At 25.1% G+C, this 25375-nt stretch overlaps 1 protein-coding gene across 3 annotated transcripts; it reads left to right on the plus strand.

Annotated features, from left to right (window-relative positions):
• Window positions 1–6304: 6304 nt before the first annotated feature.
• LOC113550687 (probable multidrug resistance-associated protein lethal(2)03659) lies at window positions 6305–19514 on the plus strand. 3 transcript variants are annotated; one of them, XM_026952685.1, is made up of 26 exons: window positions 6305–6425; window positions 7328–7419; window positions 7957–8067; window positions 8153–8287; window positions 9045–9252; window positions 9377–9599; window positions 10146–10302; window positions 10965–11103; window positions 11190–11300; window positions 11376–11651; window positions 11738–11902; window positions 13172–13293; window positions 13370–13467; window positions 13705–13790; window positions 14437–14834; window positions 15772–16058; window positions 16126–16205; window positions 16287–16437; window positions 16533–16639; window positions 16739–16862; window positions 16941–17111; window positions 17211–17338; window positions 18531–18776; window positions 18873–19045; window positions 19122–19362; window positions 19456–19514. In XM_026952685.1, exons 2-26 carry the CDS (start codon window positions 7343–7345, stop codon window positions 19480–19482), a joined length of 4041 nt encoding a protein of 1346 aa, XP_026808486.1. In that variant the 5' UTR covers window positions 6305–6425; window positions 7328–7342; the 3' UTR covers window positions 19483–19514. The 3 variants fall into 3 exon arrangements, with proteins under 3 accessions (XP_026808486.1, XP_026808487.1, XP_026808488.1); XM_026952686.1 differs by having other exon boundaries at window positions 7969–8067; XM_026952687.1 differs by lacking the exon at window positions 6305–6425 and having other exon boundaries at window positions 7343–7419; window positions 19447–19506.
• The last annotated feature ends 5861 nt before the right edge of the window (window positions 19515–25375 follow it).

Consider the following 25375-nt stretch of genomic DNA (forward strand, 5'->3'; position numbering starts at 1 on the left):
TGTTTTTTTTTTTCATACCTATCTTATTTATTTAATACACTGGATAAATAGGCAACTAATTAAATTATATGTAATAATTCATTAATCATACAATTTAAAAAATAGTAAATTATAATACGCTATTCATGTTTTAATTGTATCAAGTAATTCTGTTGCTTTAAAATTTAGTTTTTAAAATATAAGACTTTTTTTTTTCTATTTGTGGTTATGTTCTTTTCTATTTGAATTGTCTATCTATCCTTATATTATACATAAAAGCACATTTAATATTCATTTCAAATAAATTACATGAATTAATACATATAATTTGAGGTTTACATATTTTTATAAATTATATTCCTTAAATCTTACACATATATTGCTATAATATTATTGTAAAACATAATTAGATTGTAATGATTATATTATTCTAAGCAGAGTATACACTATATGTTTTATGTGTTACATAAGTATATTATGTATAGTATAAAATATTAAAAGATATTAGTGTTTTACTGTATTTTCTTGATCAACCATCAATTACAGTATTTAAATTCACAATTTGATAAAATTTAAATTAGATTATAAGATACTATACATTGCTATATCAAAAAATGAGTCTTAATACAATATGTGGTCTATTGATTCAACATTTTACTACAATTAATAAAACAAAATTGAACAATCTTTTGAATAATATAATATCTAAAAAGTAACAAATATTCAATAAATCATTTTATTATATAAAATTTTTTTCAGCTTATAAGCATGATTTTAAAATGTTTCGAATAGTTTGAATGAGTATAATATGAATATGGTTTAATTTCCACTGTGTTTATCTAAGGTCGAGGATACAATATATGCAAGTAGATTGCCTAGGGGAAGTAGACCTTAACTGCATAAGCACCAAAATTTGTAATATGAATTAATTGATTTTTTATTATTAATTAATTATTCAACTTCCACTATTCTTAGGTTGAACTATTTCTTACAAGATATCACAATTTTTTTAACAGTTTCAAATTTGTGCATTTAATATTTTTATATAATAAATATTAAAAAAACAAAATTATTTTATTTTCTAAATTTGGAACTTATAAAAAAGAGTACATGTTATATATTTTTAGATTGCTGTAAAATCATATGTGATTTTGTTATGATATATTAAATGTTATATTAAATGCTCAAGTTGATAATTTATAATTTTACTCAAATCGAATAAATAAGTAGTAAATATTAATTAAGTTTTCTCTGTGAAAATAAACAAATCTACTGCAGAAATGTTGAAATTAATCTAATGTTGATTAGAAATTAAGTTTTTATGCCAAAGTTATTGCCTATATTAGAAGTTAAAACAGAATACTTAACTTTTACTCTACTTTTGGATTACAATTAAAAATAACTTGGCAATTTCAAAATATAACTGCTGTATTTTTTTTTTTTTTAACTTGGTTTTTAACAATTATTATAACAACTAAATCTTTTATTCTTTAATGGCATGTTTTGCAATAAAAACAAATTAAAGTTAGCACTATACCTACCAACTAATATATAAATAATTTCAGAACTGGAAGATAAATAATGAACACATTCGTGTATTACAAATAAATAATAATAAGAATTTTTAAATTTATTGAGTAGAATATACAATGAGAATTAAATAAATATTTGCTACATTAAGCGAGTACCAACAAAATTATTATAAATTATAATATATTGATTAGTGTCAAATTTCAATGCAGGTAATATAAGTTTTGAAAGTACCAAAACTAGATACATAGAAAAAATATATGAAACATAGAATTAGTGTAATATATAATCACAAAGTTGAACAATATAAATACTTCAACAATATTTATTTTTCAAACAAATGAACCTATGACAAGAATATTGATTTCTATCATTAACTTTAACTGTATGATATTAAAATCTTGTAAGTCAGATAAATTGTTAGATACGATACCTATTCAGCAGATGATGTTATTTTCGAGTCAGATACTGGTAAACTTATCAAACCCAAAAGTTAATGTTTTGTTGCCTAATAAGATTTCAGAATTCTGATATAAAAACTGCTACTCTACTAGGTATTCTAATAACTAAGTACAACATTAACCTATAGCAAATTAATTAGGAAGGGGGGTCCAATACTCTGGAAGCGGGATAGTCGTCCTTCACCATCTTTGGGCCTAATCAATCTAAATTGTAGTAGCAGTGACGGTGGCCATGGGTGGACGGCTGCCCTCCCCCTAAGGATCCCTCGCAGATATTTTAACTGGTGTTTAACTGTACCTATCAAACTAAGTTATAGTTACCTAAATAAAATTATAATTTAAATGATTTTTAAACTCAAGTAATATTCTAATAACACTTATTTCCAACCACCCAGACGGCGGATTATACCACCAAAGTCTGATTTCACATGTATTTTAATTACCTATTTAATAACCTACTTCAAAGTTTACAAGTGTATTTATGATAGGCCTATTATTTAATCGTAAATACCTATTACCTACTAAATAGTAAATAGAATGACTAATGACTATTATAATTTTTCTCTCACCTTAATTGATAAATGTGGCATAAGCCATAATTCAGTGTTTAAAAATAGCGGCATTCACTTATAATAGTCGGGTTTTCCACACGACATTTGTTCATTGTATATGTCTGTATACCATAGAGACATAGATAATGTAATATAAATATTATCTATGATGTTTATGTATGTGTAATTGATATAATCATCGATTAAGAATAGGCAGATAGGTTTGTTCTATGTTAATAGTTATATAGTGGTTTTCGGTGACTAAAATTGTATTTATAATACATGCTAATAGATAGCGTTTTTTGAATTAATATAAAATTATATCTTAATCTGCGGTGAGTGGTGACTGCATCATAAGAATGGTCACCAAATGGCAAATATTAACATTGCATTATTTGCATTATTGTCTATCTGTCTATTTTATAATTATAATCGATGATATAATGATCGATGAACTATAACGAAGATTTTCTATTTTCTGATAATAATCCAATATTCTCTGGTATAAGTTCCTTGTAGTGTCTTGTACCCTGAAAATAAAAAAATACCTAAATTTTTTTTAGACTTTTAAAAATCATCAGGTACCTATTATGTACCAAATATTATGGTGTTTACGATATTGATGTTGAAAGCTTGGAATCTAAACATAAGTTAATACCCAAACTCATATATAGACATTGGAAGAAAAAACTAAAATTTTAAATTACCACTATACTTGATTTCATACAACTATTAGAATGTTACAAATGAACTATATTTACTATGTACTTGCCATAATTTATTATCATACCTCTTTTCAGTGCTGGGGTGGAGAAAACTTTTTCTAGCTTCCGACATATCAAAATTTATTTAAGAAATAAAATGATGAACACAAGACTGTCAGATATATAGGTAGCAATTCTTTCAATTGAAAAAAAACATTTCCAAAAACCATATAAATGGAAAACGTTGGGGTTAAGTTTTCTGCTGCTCATCACAATCAGGTATAGATAAATAATGCTTTAGATGATTAAAAATATTTTCATATTTAAATTTTACTTCGAATTTTATTTTTTATTTTTAAATATTAGGTACTTAATAACTAATAAGTGTTAAATTTATGCTGTACAGATAAATGCACTTATACAGTATTACAGTATTCACTAATACATAAATCATTAATTTTTTTTATGGACAAAAGTAATATTGTTGAGCTTGCACATTCAAATAATTGACTAAATACCTAGTGCATTATTCAGTTATGGCAAATAGTCCACCTAAAATTGTTGGAAGGGTTTTTGAACATTCTTCATTGAACTTGAACAACCATATAGTTACGCCAATGTTAAATTAAATAGTCCATAAAAAGTGGAGTATATACTTATGAGTACAACTAAAATATCGATTTGTTTATGTGAACCTGCTAAATGTTTACAAGTTATAAATAGTTATGCAAAACAACTTACCGTGAGGCGTGTATAGTATATTACCTACCTTTATTACAAACACGGTAATAAGTATATTATAATCATTCTCTTAATGTGTTTTAAATATTCTTGACCTAAGATCGCTCTATTTCTTTAAGTTTTCACCTTAACAAACCAAATTTTTTTTCTATATGGTATTTACATATAAATTTAAAAGACGTTTATTAATTTTAAATATAAGTAGTTGATTTAGTATACCAAGTTTAATTTTAAGGACAATATTTTGTCAAATGATAAGGATTAAAGATTTTATATGCATATATGATATAGATATGTGATATTTTGCAATAGTTATAAATTAAACAAATATACCTATTATATGTTTAATAAGTTATAATCAATTCTGAATGAATTCCACTTCAACGTACAATATTATCAGTTCATTGTTTTATATCGCCTCCGATGATACCGATATTTGTTAAGTAGATAGGTGTAGGTTATAAGGACGTAGGTAAATCATTAGGTTATAAGTCGTAATAATGCATATTATTTCGACTTTCAATATTGTAGAAATGTGCTTACTTATAACCTAGCTACTGCACTACAATGGGTTAATGGGTTAAAGAAGCTACAGAGTGTTTCGGGTAGGTATGTCGAAGCACTGCTAATCGTCAGTAATTCTATGAAAGATAATTTCTGATAAAATTGTATATTGTAGGTATAATACAAGAATACGATTCATTGTATAACGTACAATATTGTTTTTTATAGACCCATTTAAGAATTTAAAATATAAATAAAAAAGTTATATACTATAAGAAACGGGCATATATATATATATTAAATAATAAACCTAATATATATAGATACTCACAAAAATAGAATTCTCGTTTCTACCCATTATCAGGCAAGTACAAAGGGCTTGGGTTACAACTAATGTCTTTTTTCATGAAAATGTATTTCTATAAAATAACACTCACCTCTAGTATCAATATGGTAAGTATATAACAAGAAAATATTATTATTAGCATAAAATTCTCAGAAAAAATGATTCTGAGTTCGCTACCGGGACCGTACCCAAGATTTATTTTTATTATTGTAAAACAAAAAAAAATGATTCTATGGAAAGGTCCTTAAAACATTTTGGGGAGTCTTACCTTATGGACTCTTCTCGTGGATACATGCCTATATGAATCTTTATAAGTACTTATTATACTTTATAGTTGTATTATAATGAATAAAACTAATTTTCAATACCTACACGCTACACGCTACACGCCTTAAGATATAATACATTTTTATAGAAATAAAAGTACAACATTTTAATCATAATATAAAATAATATAATACATTATACATAGCTACAGTGGTTCACAAGTACACTCACATCCTTTTTTTCTTCAATAATGTAGTAATTCAAAATCTGATTTTTTAATTTTTAAGTATAGATACTTAAAAACCATAATTTCAAATTATTAAGATTTTTTGTATTACTCAAAGAGTGTCCTGTGAAAATAAACCCACTTCATATTTAAAATTTTATTAAAATCAAATTTCGAACGAGAAGTTTTTGAGTTAATTAACTTTGTGTACTAAATAAAATAATAGGTCTGTGATAATAGTTTTATAAAAATGGGGGGGGGGGCTTTGCCGCTAAAGTGATTTAAAAATCGTATTAATTAATATTAATTAATCAATATTTATAATTTATAAAAGTGGTTAAAGTATAATAAACACTATATTCAATTTAAAATCTATTTTATATTTCTGTGAAACTATTTTTAAAGACTATTATCCGTATATTGTACATCAAACTTAAAATTGTCTAGTAAAAATAATTTATAGTAAAAAATAAGGTTCTCATTCGAAAAACAAAAGTTCGTAATTTGTAGTATCACTGTAAGAAAAAAAAATATCAAGAATTTGAAAATAGATTCTTAAAACATATTATATTTAAACATCCAAAAATTAGAATCTAAAAAATGTATTGTTAAATGTAAAAATAGGGATGAGCATGTTTGACAGTGGCGTTAATAGGGTGGGGTTAAGGGTTAAAACCCCGTCCGAAATGTATGGTTGATACAGGCATTGATTTTAATTGTATAATTTATTGGAATTTAAGAATGGACATTTTTTTAACCCCCCTGAAATTAATTTCTCTACACGCCATTGATGTATGGTGAATCATCCTGTATATATTGAAACATTTTTATACAAATTACAGTATCCCGCAATAAATACATGTTAGCGATCGCTATTGCGCAAAGTCCTTATACTTATTAAGATTCCCACCACAAATATAATGACGTATAATATTTAAAATTTTTGTCATTGACAATTAATATTGTTTTTTAGAGCAATTATTGATCAATTGATTTGTAGATGTAAACGTTTGTTGATTTGTTTCTGCAGCTTATTTTTTTAACTAGTATATATTATATTTATTGAACTTTAACAAATTGCACACACACTTTGATTAAATTAAGACTTTTGAAAATGTAAGTTTTTTATTTATAAAATAAAATAGATACTTATTACTATAATATATTTTTTGTGATATAACTCTTAAATAATTATAATTTATGTTTTGTGGTATATTATAAACCTTTTTTGAACTTCCAAATGTATTATTTATTAATTTTAATAAACACGACTTATTAAATACACAATTTGTTGAAAATTCTAAAAAAATAATTCGAGAGCTTTAACTTTTATACATTTTATTACTTATGGATTATATCGAATAAAGTTATTTCAATATTTGAAGTCTTAATATAACTCGTATAGTACCTATTGATAACCTTCAAGTATTAAGTACTTACCTTGATTTTTGTAAAGATCATAAAATTATAGTATTTATTGTATTTTAAAATTGTACCATCTAACATTTTATAAAGTACTATACCAATTTAATCACAAATTGTTTATTTTATCATTTTAATTCAAAAGAAAAAATGTTATAATTATGTTGGCAGGGATAATTTAAAAATATTATTTTAATGATTGTTATAGTTGGTTTATTATTATTATAATTATAAATAATAAATATATTATAATTAATAATATTAATACATTATTGATATAAATTATATCAATCATGTTCATGAATTTTGATTTATTAAAAATTATAAATGAGATTGAAATCTTATAATATATTTATTATTTATACTTTTATTTCTGATAGATATCGTATTCAGGATAGAATACAATGTACATACAACCTACCATTTATAATATTGTTATGTTTTTGAATTAACTTGTATAGATTATATTATAGATATAATTAGCGAATGTCAAATGGTTAATAAAGTAGGTGTGATTTTTTTTTTATGTTTGATAATAAAAAGAAAATTATACAAGATCTACCTATAAGAACATGTACAATGAATATTTTTTACAGTTTTAGATTATAAATATGGATGCAACTTTCAAAGAAGAAAAGCCACTCAATCCAAGAGCTAGAGCTAATATTTTTGAAATTGTTACTTTTAGGTAATTTTATTACTTATATTATTAATGTAAAAAAATAACGATAATTCTAATGTTTAGATACCTATAGGTAGTGCTTATAACCTACCTAAGATTATTGGTGATTTTGCGTTATCAGCAACAAGGTAAATGTCCGTGGTCTGTGAGAGTAGTCGGAGGAGCTGATTACTCTCGCCGACCGCGGACGGTTATCTCGTTAATCATAACGCGAAATCGCTAAATTCTATAGATAGGTATTATCAGTGTCTTATTCAGGATTTATTTATGCGCTTTTAGGTACAGCAGCATTTTACACTGTTCATATGTATATTTTCATAAATTCAAAATGCATGCAAATTTTTATTGATGTTGAAACCTTTTTTTTTTTACTTCAAGTATATTATGATATAGGTGTTAAATTAAATTATGAAGGAATTTATTTATAACATTAAAAAATCTTTACAAAATGTAAATTTTACTGTTATATAATATACAGTATACACCATATATTATTTAAATTAATTAATTAAATATTAACTATTATGTGAATTTATTTTTGAGTTGGATTTTAAGACTTATTAAAAAAGGATTAAAAAAAGAATTAGATTTAATCGATTTATACACAATTTTGGAAGAAGATTCATCTGCATTACTGGGAAACAAATTAGAAAAGTAAATAATTCATCATGCATGTGACGAATATAAATATAAAACTACATGTGTATTGTATATATATTTATTTAAAAAATTTTCCAAGGTTATGGGAGGATGAATTGTTAAATTCGAAAAAAGAAAAAAAAACTCCCAGTTTTTTAAGGACACTAATTAAAATGTTTGGAACAAAGTTTATTTGTACTGGAATTGTATTAATAATATCAGAAATTTTTTTAAGGTAAGTAAAATTTAGGGCTGTTGTATATGTACAGTACATTATCATTTTTTCCGTCGTAAAGGAATTTTACACATCTCATTTGTAAGAATTAATGTATGTATATTTTTTTATATGCTACTCTCGTGTAGAAACTTACGATTCCACATTACTATACAGTGTGTTTTATTTTAAGTAACACGAAATATTTTAGTACAGTAACCTCAAAATGATATGAACTTTTTGGCATGAAAAAGGGGTTACAGAAATACACATTTTTTAATGTTTTAAAGTTTGTGATTCTTAAAGTGTGCGCATGAGCAGTACTACTTGCATTTTTTCAAATACCATTTCAATACCAATTTTTTAAACTCATTTTGACCTCTTAACCATGGGTTTAAAACTAAAATTGACTAAATGACAACAAGCATATGTTTAGTTGTTCGTCTTTCAGTCAATTTTGGTTTTAGTTATGGTTATGCGGTAAAAGAAACTCAAAAAATTGGGTATATCTTAATTTGGTATTGATAATTTATGTTGCTATTTAAAAGAAATGCAAGTTAATTGAGCATGCACAGATTTAATGAACTAAAAATTTGAAAATCATCAAAAAATATGTATTTCTGTGTTCCCTATCTCCTCTTGAAAAATCCATATCAATGAAAGGTCACTGGATGGAAATATTTCATGTTACTTTTAAAAGGAAACATAGTGAATACTGTAGATAAGGTATAAAAATGATATAATTATACAAATAACGTTTTTATATATATTTAAATAGCATTGGTATATCGACTATTATTGGAAAAATAGTAAAACATTTTGAAACAAATAAATCAGTTAATCAAAGTCCAGATGGAATTTATTTAGCAATTTGCTTAATTGCACTTTTATTAATAAGGTCAATGATGTACAGCCGTTATGATATGATAATATCTCATATGGCAATGAAAGTTCGGATTGCAACTTGCTATATTATTTACAATAAGGTACATTTTTATATGCTTAATACATATACTAATAGCGATAATAATTTTTGTATTGTAACTTATTATTAACAACATAGATATAAATGTATATAACATTATAATATATTATTATTATTATTTTTAGTCGTTGCGACTAAAAACTAATTCTCAAGATCAGACAACAACCGGTCAAATAATAAATCTTATGTCAAACGACGTAAATCGGTTTGATATATCGCTTTTATATGTTCCTTTTCTGTTGGTTGGACCTTTAGAAACAATCGTGGTAACGTACTTTTTATGGCAAGAAGTAGGCGTGTCATCAGTACTTGGTGTGGCTACATTACTTGTATTTATACCGTTACAAAGTTAGTAGATATCCTATAAATTAGAGTATTTTAACTAAAATATTATATTTTAATTTAATATATATAAAAATTATATATTTTAAATTAATATATTTAAAATATACATATATGTTTATAATATTAATATATTTTATAAATTAATAGTATCATAGTATATTAAGTATATACGATATATTATATATACAATATAAACTTTATTAGTATGTAATTATAAAGTTATTAATTTATTTGAGAAAAATAAACTTTAAGTTATTATAGACAAATAATTCCGCGATCATAGACTATAGCTATAATACTTCTCTTATTAATTAATTTTTTCTTCGTACTATATTATTAGCTAGTAGAATGACGTTGAATTTATATTATCATAAACGTATTTTTTGAACATATTTTTCAACTTCAGTTTAAATTTAAAATGTATGATGAGGAAATTATTATTAGTTATTGTGTAATTTAAAAAAATAAATTTTATAACATAAAAGTATACTAGAAAATAGATCACAATTGCTTTTCAATTAAAAATGATTATTCTGTTTGACATTTAAGTATGGTTGGGATCAAAAACGTCTGAAGTTCGAATACAAACAGCCAAAAGAACGGACATAAGAGTACATTTGATGAACGAAATAATATCGGGTTTACAAGTGATAAAAATGTACACTTGGGAACCATTTTTTAACAATCTTACAAAATATGCCAGAAAGTAAGAATGATTATAAGCAAGGCTCGGGACCTATAGCACTTAAAATCATTAAAATAAAGGCTTAAAAAAATCATTATAAGCACTCAAATAAGCATTTAAAAAACTTAAATTTGAGCAAAAATATTTAATTAAAAAATAAAAAACTTTTTTTTTTACATGATAAAGTAGATACTAGACATATTTTGTAATTGTGCTAAAAATAATATAATTAAAGGTTACAAAAAATACTGAAACAAAATGATTAGGAAAAGTTTCAAACTAAAAAATAAGTCTTTTTATTATAAAAAAATCAAAATTCACTTTCGAGACATTTTGCCATATTGTTTATAGATTTTTCGAGGGATTTTCTAAAAAAACTATAAAAAGTAAAAAAAAAACTGGTCAGAAAAGCAAAAATAATCAGAAAAACTGGAAATAAGCATCTTTTTAAAAAATTGTTAAAAAAAGCAAAAAAGAACACTTTCAAATTTCATAATGGAACGTAGTGTTGTAACACGACATACACTTCCATAGCACATTGCTACATTTTAAGTAAATTCATAAAAATAAGCAAATGCTTCAAGTCTCAAGCCCTTGGTTATGAGTATATTATATAAAATAGATACCATAATATGAATGTAGATGAATTTAACTACGAATAACTATAATGGTTTATTATATAGGAAAGAAATGAATAAAATAATAAAATCGGCGTATGTCAAAGGAATTTTGTCGTCGTTTTTTTTATTTAATACGAGAATCGCATTATTTGTCAATTTACTTGCATACGTATTACTCGGAAACAATATAACCGCATCGAAAGTAACATTTTAGTTTAAACAGTATATTATAATTTTATTTTAAAATTTCTCATAAAATACTTTTAATAATTTTATTTTTGGATTTAGGTATTTGTAATCACGTCGTATTATAACATTTTGCGAGTAACATTGACTATAGCTTTTCCACCGGGTGTTGGTCTATCTGCCGAATTATTAGTGTCAATAAAACGAATTGAGGTTTATACGGATTCATTAAACATAACAAATACTATTTTTTTGGTGTTTTTTTTTTTACTAAAAATAATTTTTCAGGATTTCCTTTTATACGAAGAAAGAGATAAACAAGTGATGACAAACCAAATAAAATCAATAGACGTTTCTAGAAAAACAATAAACAACGGTGCTGTGTTGGATAACGTGAATAATCACAACGATACTGAAATTCAGTTAAATAATTTCGGTATAGTAATGTCAAACGTTTCAGCCAAGTGGGTAAACGGTCAAATCGTCAATACCCTAGAAAATATAAATTTAACTGTAACGCCCGGTCGATTGGTTGCAATAATTGGTCCAGTAGGAGCAGGAAAAGTATATTAATTAATGTATAAATTATCACGAACGATCTAATTAATAAATATTATATAACAACAACTATCACTGTTTTTATATCGTAGAGTTCGTTACTACAAGCTATTTTACGAGAACTATCACTTTTAGATGGAAGTATTTCCGTGCGTGGTGTTGTGTCATACGCATCGCAGGCACCATGGTTATTCCCAGGTTCTGTTAAACAAAATATAATTTTTGGTTCGCCAATGGACAAAGACCGTTATAACAAAGTAAGTGATTTAGATTCTTTTTAGATTTAGATTCTGAACGGAGTGATGAATGTATTGATTTTACAATGATGTGTTTTTTTTTGTGTCTATTATCACGTTTTAGAGTAGTAATAATGCTTTGATTTTTGACTTCAGCTAAAAAGAAAATTGTATCTAGTTGGTACTTTGGGAGAGGGGAGAAGGTCAAAAGTAGAAAATATCCAGTAGTTTTTAAAAGCGTCAGGAAAAACCCTGAAAAAGTAACAGAAAAACGGGAATTTTTACTCATAACCTCTTTTCGACTAAATTGATTTTTTGATTTTGCTGTAACTCAAAAACGAATCATTGTAAATACTTTAAATTTTCACCTAATTTTTATATTAGCGTTGTATATTTACGATTAAATTTTTAAAATATTTAGAATTTTTTTAAATTATTTATAGACCATTGAAATTTTCGATTTTTCTAAATTTTTTTTTTTAAATGCCGATAAAAAAAATTTAGCTTTCCAAAAAATCTTTAAAATTTAATACAAGATTTATTATAAGTATTTCTTATTGTAGTAAAAAAATCAAAAATCGTTAGTTACAATTTTTGTTTATAAACATTAAAAGTTCAAATGTTTACGAAATATGTCAAAATCGCGAATATTTGTAAGGAATTTTTGTAGTTGAAAATTCATAAAAATTTTGTTATTTATATCTAAGGTTAAAAAACACAACACAAGGTTCTCCATAACTTTTTATTCAAATAATTGTAAGAAAAACTCCAGCGTCAATATAGAAAAAAATTTAAGGACATATGAAATTAATTTTTTTACGAAATCAAGTAAAATATAACGATATATTACACTTAAATATAAGTAATAATATAATATATCCTACTAATTATCCTAGACTGACAAATCATCACCGTTCAGAATCGTTTCTTATACAATGATACCTGTCATTGCATTCAAATTTAACATATCCATTAAAGTGACCTACTCTCCATCTCTACTATACCGTAGAGCGTATCCACTTGCCCAAATTTTTTATATTTTATTTTAAAAAATGTGTAATTTGGGGAAGATAAAAATTTGAATTGAGGAAAAAATAAAAGGAGAATGTAAAAATGTAAAAAAAAATGTGTGTATCTAAATATTTTAGTGTTTTATTGATAAGGATATAATATTAGAAGGGGTAAGTATAAATAATTTTTTTATAAAAAAGAGGGACTCCGCCCTCTTTTAATTCAAGCACTAATATATACCAATTGATAATTTATATCATATATGATTATGGAATTTAGGTAATAGATGTTTGTGCGTTAAAAACAGATTTTGAGCAGTTTCGATACGGCGATCGGACGGTTGTAGGAGAAAAAGGATTATCCCTTAGTGGTGGTCAAAGAGCAAGAGTAAATTTAGCAAGGTAATAATACTCATTAATGCGTTTGATCTTTATAAAATTATTTATTATGATAACGTTTTGAAATATTTTATGATAGAGCCATATATAAACAAGCAGATATCTATTTATTGGATGATCCTTTATCGGCAGTGGACACTCGTGTCGGCAAACATTTGTTTGAAAAATGTATTAAAGGTAGATATCTAAATATATTGTAATTTATGTACAGTCGAGTCCCAATAACTCAAACCTCAATAACTTTTATTCTTCTAGTAATATAAATTTTACATAAATTAATATTAATTTGAGTTAGATATCTTGAAGCGAATTTGTATCTCCCTTTAACTTCGAGGAATCGACTGTATTTTACAAATTTTAATAATGTATATACTCATATTGACCTATTTTATTTGTAATTATTTTAATTTAAAGAGTATCTCAAAGAAAAGACTTGTATACTAATAACCCATCAAATTCAATACTTGACTAGTGTAGATCAAATTGTTTTAATGGAAAACGTAAGTATAAAAAATAATAATAATATTTATTTACGTAAGATACTTATTACTTAAAAAAAAACTAAATGTTTTTTTTTTACATAATTTTAAGTGGTTAAAAACATCATTTTTTATTATTTTACTTTTTTAACAACAACATACATTTTTATTTTCTTATTCTAAAGCAGAATATTTTTGAATTACTTCAATAATTCATGTAAATCAAATTTCAAGCGAGTAGTTTATTATGAGTTATATTTTATAAGTATTTATATTATAGATAATGACTGGAATGGTATTGATACTACTCCAGTACCCCACAAAATGTTGATATGCTACTGTGCTCATCTAAACTTTAAATTTTTGTAACTAATAAACTACTTGTCAAAAATTGATCAAAACACTAAATAATATTTTGATTAGAGATATAAAAAATAAAATTAAAAAAACGATGTCATTTAAAGAATAGAAATTGACAAAAAATAGTAAAAACTATAATTTTTATAAAAAAATAATTTCATAATGGTTAACATTAAAATATTTTCAAAAATGTTGATGTTTTCTGAAATAATCAGTTTTACGTTAAATGAATTACTTCACATGTTTAAATTGCAAACATATAAATACTATGGTACCTATTATTATTATATTTTTTTTTGTATTTCAGGCAAAAGTTACAGTGGAAGGTTCATATCAGGAGCTTCAAAGATCCGGTTTAGACTTTATAAAACTACTAGGATCTTCAACGGAAACAGCAGTTTTGACCGAAAACGAGTGTAACAATGAAAAATCTAATATCGAAAGTTCTGAATTATATTCCGCAAATACTGCACAAAAGTCATCCGTTTCCATTGTTGCGTCATCTGTCAAAGAAACCGAGATCAATGATGTTGACGCCGGACCGGTTAACATGGCTGAAACGCGTTCTTCGGGAAATGTCGGATTTAGTATCTATTGGTCATATATTTTGGCCAGTGGTCATTTTTGCAAAGTATTGAGTTTATTGTCAGTCTGCATTTTTACTCAAGTAATTGCATCCGGCAGTGATTACTGGATAACTTATTGGTAATATAAAATATAAAATGTATACTTGTAGCCTAACCTAACTTATACCTACATTCATTTTCAAACATAATAATATAAATGGTGGTTTACCAATTGCGCTCAAAACATTTTATAACACCTAAAGAAAACTGTTTAGTTATTTATAGTCGTAGGCGCAATTGGTCCATGCCCAACTTAATATTGTGGTCAGATTTTAAAGCTCTATACCCTTCTTTCTATCACCAAAAAATAAATTATAATAATTGCATTATTACAATATTTTAATTAAAATATTATATATAGCACCCATACATACGCATATAATATACTTATACTTTGCACCGCTTAATTTTATTCGCCCTCTACCTATGCATAAAAAACTGTGTTACTGTGTAAAATTAAATTGCTTATTTTTCAGTCAATCATGCATGAGTATAGATACCATTGTATCTATAATACTAAAATAATTACTAATTATGTACCTAATATATAAATAAGACATTTTAATATATAAATAAAAAATTCAAATAACTTAATATTCACGTATCTATAGGTATATACGGGGAATTGGGGAAACATAAAAAATGCAATTATGTATCAGGAATCATTTTTCAGGATGTATTAAGTTGTACACATCTATCTAATTTAAACTCAAAAATAGTACAAAAAAAATATAAATGGGACATCCAAGTAAAGAATAAAATTAAGTTAATCGAATACTCACGTGTTTTTGGTGTGGTAATATGCACGCAATACGGTATTATTACTATTACCGTGGAAATAATAATATCGTTATGACCACCGTGACATAAGCAAGAGAAGTCTTCTTAAAAATAGCACTTAAATTGTACTAGCTACCTATTATAAAAATTGACCACCTAGGCAAATCGGTCACAAAGACCCACCTTATTTACACAATACTATAGGATATAAGATTTGGTTTATTATATTTCTATAGGGTTGATTTAGAAGATCATTATTTTGGTGTAATTGAGCAATTTGTAGCCACCAATAATGTTACATTCACAATAACCCAACCCACTGACGGATTAATGCCGTGGATTGTATCAAGACAAACTTGTGTCGTTGTATTTGCAATACTTACACTCTTAATTATCATATTTGCTTATGCCGAGTTAATTTTGTTGGTATCTATATGCACCACTGCATCCTCGAACCTTTATAATCGAATGTTCAATTCAATTATAAGAGCAACCATGGCATTTTTGAATAAAAACCCATCAGGTAGATATTAAAATGTTCTTTTATTTTTTGTTTCTAATCAAATTTTAATCAAATTTTTCAATAATAGGTCGAATTCTAAATCGTTTTACAAAAGATATAGGAATTATTGACGAAGCGTTGCCTCCAGTATTTATTGATGTTGTTCAAGTAAAATATATATAATTGTTTTTAATTTTGAATATTTAGGTACTCAATTTTATTTAATATCATTTATTTGCATTTCATTAGATCGGGTTGATGGTGATCGGAATATTAATAGTGGTGGGAATTGTCAATGTTTATTTAATCCTACTAACATTAATTTTAGTGGTAGTTTTTTTCAAAATGAGAAACATATATATGACGACAACTCGTAATGTAAAACGTCTAGAAGGAATTGGTAAGTTTTGTAAATGCTTTAAATTATCCAAGACATAATTAATTTATAAATAAATACGCTATTATGGTATAATACTTTGCAATGCATCAATATAGCACGAAGTCCAATGTTTACTCATGTAAATTCTTCGCTTCAAGGACTGACAACAATAAGAGCATTTGATGTAGAACAAATACTTTCTCAGGAGTTTGCAAGTCATCAAGTAAGCATCTATCAATTATATAATATATAACCACGCAAGTTTAAATAGGTATACAATACGTCATATTAATATTATATTGTAATATTATATAAATTCTAGGATTTACATTCTTCAGCTTGGTATTTATTTATGAGTTTAAGTAGAGCATTTGGGTTTTGGTTAGATATTGTTGCTATTTTGTACACAACTCTCGTAACGTTTTTTTTAATATTTATTGTTAATGGTAAGTGTTTAAGTAATAATACAATTTAAGTTATTGTGCATTTATTTGATTATATTTTTTAACCATTATTTTATTTAGATACACGTGGTGGAAATGTTGGTCTAGCTATTACACAAGCGATTGGATTGACTGGTATGTTCCAATGGGTAGTAAGGCTGTCTGCGGAATTAGAAAATCAAATGACGTCTGTTGAAAGAGTTCTTGAATACACAAATGTACCGCAAGAACCAGCTCTTGAATCAGTTCCAAGTAATGACTGTTAAGAGATTTTCTTACAGAAAATTAAACTAAAAAATCTTTAGTAAATATTAGAAGTAAATATTTTATTGTTATCAACAATTGCTTTAGACAAAAAACCACCCGAAGGATGGCCAAATAAAGGAAAGATTATATTCAACAAATTATGTATGCGTTACAATTCAGACTCACCATTTATTTTAAAAAATATCAGTGTTGAAATTGAGGCTACGGAAAAAGTATTAACTATTTATTTATTAAATTATTATATTATAATATCAAAAAACATAGTTTAAGTTAAACTTTCGCCAAGGAAATAGCGATAAAAAAGCTGTACCTAACTAATGTAATCTAACGTCTTAATCTATACTATTGTGGTTTACACGGAACTCACATTCCTCAAAAATCCAAAAAATAAATTTATTGATTACTAGCTGTCCCCGTGTAAACCGTTGTTCACACAAAACGCATTTTAGTTGCCTAATACTCATATATAACGTGTGAATAAATCATATTTCTAATTTAGTGTATAGATGATATTTCCGACATATTAACGTAATATAGCTGTCCCGACTAGAGTTGTTCGTGCAGATTTTGACTATTTAAAACAGCGTTTCTCAAACTTTTTTTACATTGTACGTCATTACTACATAACTATCTTTTATATTTAATACATATAATAGAGGTTTTTTCTTCGAGATCGATACTTAGTATTGAAAACTTTTGTATAGATAACTAAAAAAAAGTATTTTTGAATATTTACCTATAGTCAGCGCACGCCAATAAATCAATGCATTAGCCCTTATTTCTCTGAATTAATCGACACATTTTTGTAATTGCAATTAAATATATCTATGTCACTCAGGAATAATATAGCTTTCTACTCGTGAAATAATTTTCAAAATCGGTTCAGTAGTTATAGAGATTACTTCCTACAAACAAACTCACAAACGTACAAAATGTATCTCTTTATAATATTATAGTATATAACAATTAACAAGTATTAGTTTAGATTAAAAATTAATTACTAATTTACTTTTAAATAACATTATATACACCACCAAACTGTATATATAAAAATAAATATTGGTTAAATTATGCCATAATATTGTTACTTTATATTTACTTAGGTTAATCATTTAAGTTTATTATATATATATATATATATATATATATATATATATATAATATTATATGAAAAATTAAAGTAGATACTTATAATTTAAGAATTGACAGATAAAATACTAATAATAATACGTAGTTAATGACATTGAACATTTTAAAATGATTTTAGTTCTGGTTAAATGTAGTTATCTCATGTAGTTACGAGTGTGGTTCTCTAACTATACATAATATTACTAAGCATATTATTTTATAGTGTATAAATAATATTTTTAAATAATTTGTACGTAATGATGTTGTGTTTCTTAGATAGGAGTTGTTGGAAGGACTGGTGCTGGCAAATCATCTTTGATTGGAGCATTATTTAGATTAGCTCTTAACGAGGGTAGTATCATTATAGATGGAATTGAAATACACGAATTGGGATTACATGATTTGCGATCTAAATTGTCTATCATTCCTCAAGAACCAGTTTTATTTTCAGGAACAATGAGAAAAAACTTGGATCCATTTGATAAATATTCGGATCATGTTCTTTGGAAAGCTTTAGATGAAGTAGATACAATTAATTTAATTGATTAATATAATCATTATGTATACAACACTACAAAATACAAATTTATATAAATTATTTAATATTATTATTTTTAGGTGGAACTTAAAGATTTTGTGGAAGATTTATCGGATGGGTTGAACTCAAAAATATCTGAAGATGGATCTAATTTGAGTATCGGTCAAAGACAATTAGTATGCTTAGCTAGAGTTATTGTACAAAATAATAAAATCCTTATAATAGATGAAGCCACTGCCAATGTGGATCCACAGTAAAAAAGATATATTATATTAATATTTCAGTAACAAACAATATTTTTTGTAATATATGTATTTTTTAATTTTCAGAACTGACGGTTTGATACAAAATACCATCAGAAATAAGTTTCGAACATGTACAGTATTAACAATTGCTCATCGTTTAATCACAGTTATGGATTCTGATAAGATACTTGTAATGGACGCTGGTAAAATAGTTGAATTTGACCATCCATATACTTTGTTGAAAAACAAAAATGGATGTTTTTACAAAATGGTTGAACAAACAGGCCCAAATAATGCCAAATTGCTACATAGTTTAGCTACTGAGGTATGATGAAATATTTTCATAGTATTTTTTCATATTATATTAATTATAATTTTGTAAAAAATGTATTTTTATATTTTTAAAAAGTTTTAATAGATAATAATAAACAGAATAATATCCTGATTCCTGACGAAGATAAAAATGTAACTACAATTATAAATATTTAATGATACATTATATTATATTGTTATATATTTTATTATAAGGCTCGATATTATTTTGTATCTATAAATGATAGTATTTAGAAAAACACTTTAATTAAACTAAAATTTACAATTTATTAATTAATCTTAATAATAGATTAATTTAGTGTTATGATTTTATCAAAAATGATAATAATTTTTGGCTTACATAATAATATTATTATATGAGTAATTAAATTAAAATCGATTGGTTTTAATTACTCTGTTTGTGATTCCAATTATTATGAATTGATTTTTTTTTTTTTCATTAGTTACTAGTATAAAACTATGATAGCTCAACAATTAAACACTACAGCAAGAAAATTATACAGCCCACAACAATTAATATATATAAATATAATACATAGATACTTATGAAGTAGTAACTATAAGGCTATAGGATCGTATTAAATGACAAATCTAATGTAATTACCTAACTTGCTTATTAAAATGGAATAATAACAATATTATGGAGAAAATGTATAACTGTATACATAATTATAATTTATCTTTATTTAATAAAGTCGTTAGTTTAATGATAGTTGTAAACTCAGAAATAAAAGAAGTAAATAATGTTTTAATGTTTGAAGAAAAACGGGTATAGTTTTGGTTAGAGGAAGTAGCTTGAGCATAATATGATGGTTTATCGTAATTTTGGAACTTAAAGTGTATTTAGGAAAGTTATCTTTGGTTTTGAAACAAAAAAATTCCGTTCTCGTCGAGTTTGACTATTGGAAAATTTAAGTTTTTTATAAACTGAGCAGTCTTTACAGTTGGTTGGGTGACTACCATGACATAGAACACACCTGACAGGAGAGTTTGTTAACACATTGCATAAGTCAGATCTGTGTTCTTCCATAGTGATTGCACTGATTGCACTGACTGAGTGTTTCCATAAGACGGACAGCGATGGCAATGATGAGGATTATGGGTGGATAAGGTTTTTTTGCCAACTATTTTGGTGTGTAAAAAAAATTCAATTGTGTATAAGTTTAAGTACGTAGTAGATTTTTTTAGTTCGACAAAAAAAGAGAAAAAGTTGATTCATGAATTTACTATATTATATTTTTTAAAAAATTTAAAATTAATTTAAATTAACTAATGACAAACATAAAGAAATATGAAAAGGCTCTCGTGTTCCTTAATGCAAAAGTATTTAAAAAAACAAAAAAATAAAATAACAAATGATTTATAGCGGAGACTTATCAATTTATCAAAAGATATGTTAAATAAAATAATATTTTCATTGAACAAAAATATAAAAAAAATAAATGAAGAACGACTGACGCTGCAGTGCTGCACAGATTAGTTTTAATTATAATTTATTAACCAAAAATATTAAATATAATTAAGTAAATCGTCTTAAAGTATGGGAAGTGGCTGTTCAAAAATTAAAGTATTTCATAAATATGATATAATTGAACGGACTTAAGAAAAGTAGTATAGAAATAATAGTAGGTGATCTTCCTAGTCCCGGCCTCCTAAGGCTAATATTTTTTTTTTTTTTATTTTTTTTTTATCATTAAAACTTGATCAATGAATGAAAGTCAATTTTGAAAATATAAAAAAATACCACTATGTAGGTTCACTGAGTATTTATATGAATAATTTTTTTTCTACCCTGTATAATGTAAATTATATATTATACACGTATATTTCGTGTTTTTTATATTTTACTTTTATGTTTGTTATATTGCGAAGTCTTGGGCAGTGTGCGTGTCAGCGTTTACGGCCTATATGGCTGTACGTGTAAATCTTGTTTGATTGCAAATTGACAAGTAAAAACGTTTACTTTCATCATACTAAAACGTCGTTTTTCCGGTCGTTATTGTTTCGAATTTTCGTGCATACACCTTTTATAATGTTATTATATTATATACATAGGTAGGTACTCTGGTCACGGCCCAAGATCATTTATTTGTAGCTGTCAATTTATAATGAATAAAAAACATACACAACAATCTAAACGATATTTTAAGTAGGTATCTATGTAGATCTAATTTTTTTTTTAATATAAGTTTATGGTATTATGGTATTATGATATACATATTATCATGTTCAAGTGACAGTGATTGGAATGTATTTACCTATTGTGCTTACTATATATGTATCTACTAAATGATAAAGCCTAATATAATATAATGTTTAACGTGTGTAATATTTTTATATTTTATAATTTAGAACGGTCTATATTGAAGTAAAATAAACTGTTCTTACGATTTATAATTATTAATATTACCTTATTAATGACTCTTTTTTGTAGGTTATGCAAAACTAAACAATGCATAAACATTTTGCAATGTTGATATATATGATATTATAAAATATGTCATTTATAAAAATTGATCGTAGTACATTACTTACTTATTATATAGAAAATGTTTATTTAGTAGCTTAATGTCAACATTTTAATTTAAAATAGGATTTTTTTTGAATAATTCAAATTTTCATTTATCTTGTGATTATAAAGGAAGGTTTTAAAATATATAAAATGTATAATTTCAAATCTTACCGACATAAATAAAATAGTCTAAAACCTGATTTAAACCTGATTTGAATTAATTAAATAACAAATATTTAAATTTTAAATAATTAAGTAACAAGTTTAAAATATACGAATTATTCAGATAATTCGGATTTTATCCGTCATATGATTCAAATTCGGATATCTGGATTATCCAAATAGTACTGAAATCCGAATATTAGTGACAAACTGACAACGCTAAGCATTTTCAACGGATTCTACTTAATCAAGTCGCAATATATCGTGTGATAAAGAAGAAGCTAGTATAACATTTTTTTTTCAAATTCTCACCTATTAATAAGTTATTTTAGTAATAATAAAATCAACATTTCTCGTTTCCACAAAATTAACAATCGTATCTTCTATGATTTTCTATCAATATATTTATATTTATTAGTTTTTACCCAATTCAAGTGTAACTGCTTCATTACTTTTTTTCCAAATCAGAAAATATTATTTATCATTTCTCTATAAAAATTCGATTTTTTTTTTTAATTTTAAGGTTTCAATTCCGATGATTATTAGCCTAAAGTACAAGTTACATACTGTTTAATTACAGATTTTTTTTATCTAAGTTTATTTGTTTAAAAAAATTGAAAAATTTCTTGATAAGTATTGGTGTTGATTATAACTTCTTCTGGAGATGATGAATTATGTTTAAACGATAATATGAAGTTGAATATTTTGTTAATGGATAACTATGTGAGTGATAAAACGAAGAATTTTTCAGCTAACGCTCGATGGTATTTGTAAATTCAAATTTTGTTTTCCTAGGATTCTAAAATAAAAATACCTATACCGAATTTTCAAAAATAAAATATTTATACGTGAACAAATTTGACAAAACATGCAGTAACACAATTTATAACTCAGCTAAAATCATTTATATCCTTTAAACGTTAAGATCTAGAGATTACTGTTTATTACACCTTTTGAATTTCAATCCATCCTGCAGTTATGTCATATGATGTAATATATTATACGTAATGTTAATACCGGGAAATAGAATTCTATTTTGTTAATAGTATGTGCATATTTTTTTTAAATATATACTTATTAATGTGTAATGCGTATTGCGTATTTATTTTTAATATATATTTTGATGTATTCCATTTTTTTTTAAGTAGTTTTACATAATAAAATGATTATTTATCGATGTATACGAGAAAAAAATATTTATACTTATGTATAACTGAGTGATAAAATATTAATTGTAGTATCTGTATGTATTATATATTTTGGTTACTATACATGCTTAAAAGGGGAATTTTACTATTTATTTTAAAAATATATATAATATAAATTAAAATATTTAAATGTTTGCGTTTACAAAAAAATATATACATAAGTATGTAAGTGCCCGCATAAATATAAATACGTAATACATAATATACGCGATTAATTTAGAAGCAATTTCAATAGAATTTAAATGCCAACCACAAATTTTCTGATTCCAAATAAACTGTTTTACTCACATGGTAAATTATTAAACAATATCGCATAATAATATGTGTATAATAAATATAATATTTAACGTGTAAGTAGTAATAGTACTTATTTATCTCTTGATACTGCAACTGGCCCACGTTAATAGCTTTGTTGTACATTTAATATTTACACCAATAATATTATATTGATTCTTCTGAGTGTATAGTAAAAACTCAAAACAAAATTGCCTAACAACCACCGACTTGTATATTATACAGATATACCTGCCTTATAATCCACGTACAGTGGCCTGCACATTCGCTCATAAGCGCATTACACACACGCATTATATTGTATTGTATTGCATCGCTCGAGAGAGAGAGAAATAATCCGCCGCGTTTAACACGTGTGTAACCTAAAAACGGTTGTATATATATTGGCTCGTGGACCGCTACAATATCGCGTATTATATTATATAGGTATACTTTTGTGTATTTACAACGTAATCCTAAAATAATAGTCTGGTGTCTATTCCGTTTATTTTGACTGCAATCATAATTCATAACATACACGTCGCGTTTGTAAAGAAATAACTATATAGATAGATAGTATTATAGTAAAGTAAATTATATACCATAATATATCAAAAATGGTAATATATATATATATAATAATGGAAATTCAATAATATAGGTACATATATATGTAGGCATTATGTTGTGTCATGTACACCTGAGTACCCAACTACCCAAATAAATATTATTATTATTGTTATGCATATTTAATCTATACGAATCAATGTAAAATTTTTTGACAGCACCGAAAAACAAGCATATCTGCATCATATTTGTTCCGGAACACCGGAGTTGGATAATATAATTAGGTAGCAATGTATAGTAAGTACAATACACCTACTAAGTAGCTATATCGCATACCTAACATACAAAAATAAAATGGACGATGTTTCTACAGACGATTGACCCTTAGGTTTTTTTTTTTTTTAATATTCATTTTTTTATTTATAAAAAGTAACTGTATTACGATAAGTTATGTTCCAAATAAGATTGCACAATATACCTGTGTAATATTATATATAATATATATTAATAATTATTGTCAAAATCGATTTCGTTTTTTGGTTGTAATTCAAAAACGATTAACTGTAGTCTGTAGGCATGATTTTGTCACCAAATAATTATATTATAATATTTTCAATAATATTTTGGTTTATTTCAACTATTTAAGAACATTTTAAATGTTTGACCTTTTTAGTTTTTATTAGATTTATGTATAATGAATGTTTTTTGTGAGTAAAAATGATTGAAAGTGTCATATAACTGTGGAGATCGGAAAGTTAAAAAAGGCAAGATATGCATGAAAAAATTATAAAATATACATGAAAAAATTTGAAATATACAAAAAGAAAAATTAATAAATATCCAAAAACATTGCTTTCCAAGCACAAAGTTTGTTTCATACATCAAGGAACTAAAAAATGTAACTTTTATTTGGAATTTTTTGATGTTTTTAGTGCATTTTTTATGTTTTTAAGTCATTTTTATTTTTTATTGGAAAAAATGTTCAGATTCAAAAGAAGATAGAAGCTGATAAAACTTATACGAGTAATAATAATAATAATAATAATGATTAATACCTAAAAATAAAAATTTATATAAAAAACAAATTTTTATTTGTATTTTATCGTAACTATTTATCAATTCTTATTATTACTAATTAATAAAAAAAATAAATATATTTTCATTAGTAATGTACGAAATATGAAATAAATCTAATATGTCTTATAATTATACTTGTTAAATTGTTGCATTGAACAGCCAATATTTTCTTATGATTTTGTGTTCGAAATGTTGTTAAAAGGAAT

This window comes from Rhopalosiphum maidis, chromosome 4, assembly GCF_003676215.2.
Source record: "Rhopalosiphum maidis isolate BTI-1 chromosome 4, ASM367621v3, whole genome shotgun sequence".
Taxonomy (NCBI): Eukaryota; Metazoa; Arthropoda; class Insecta; order Hemiptera; family Aphididae; genus Rhopalosiphum; species Rhopalosiphum maidis.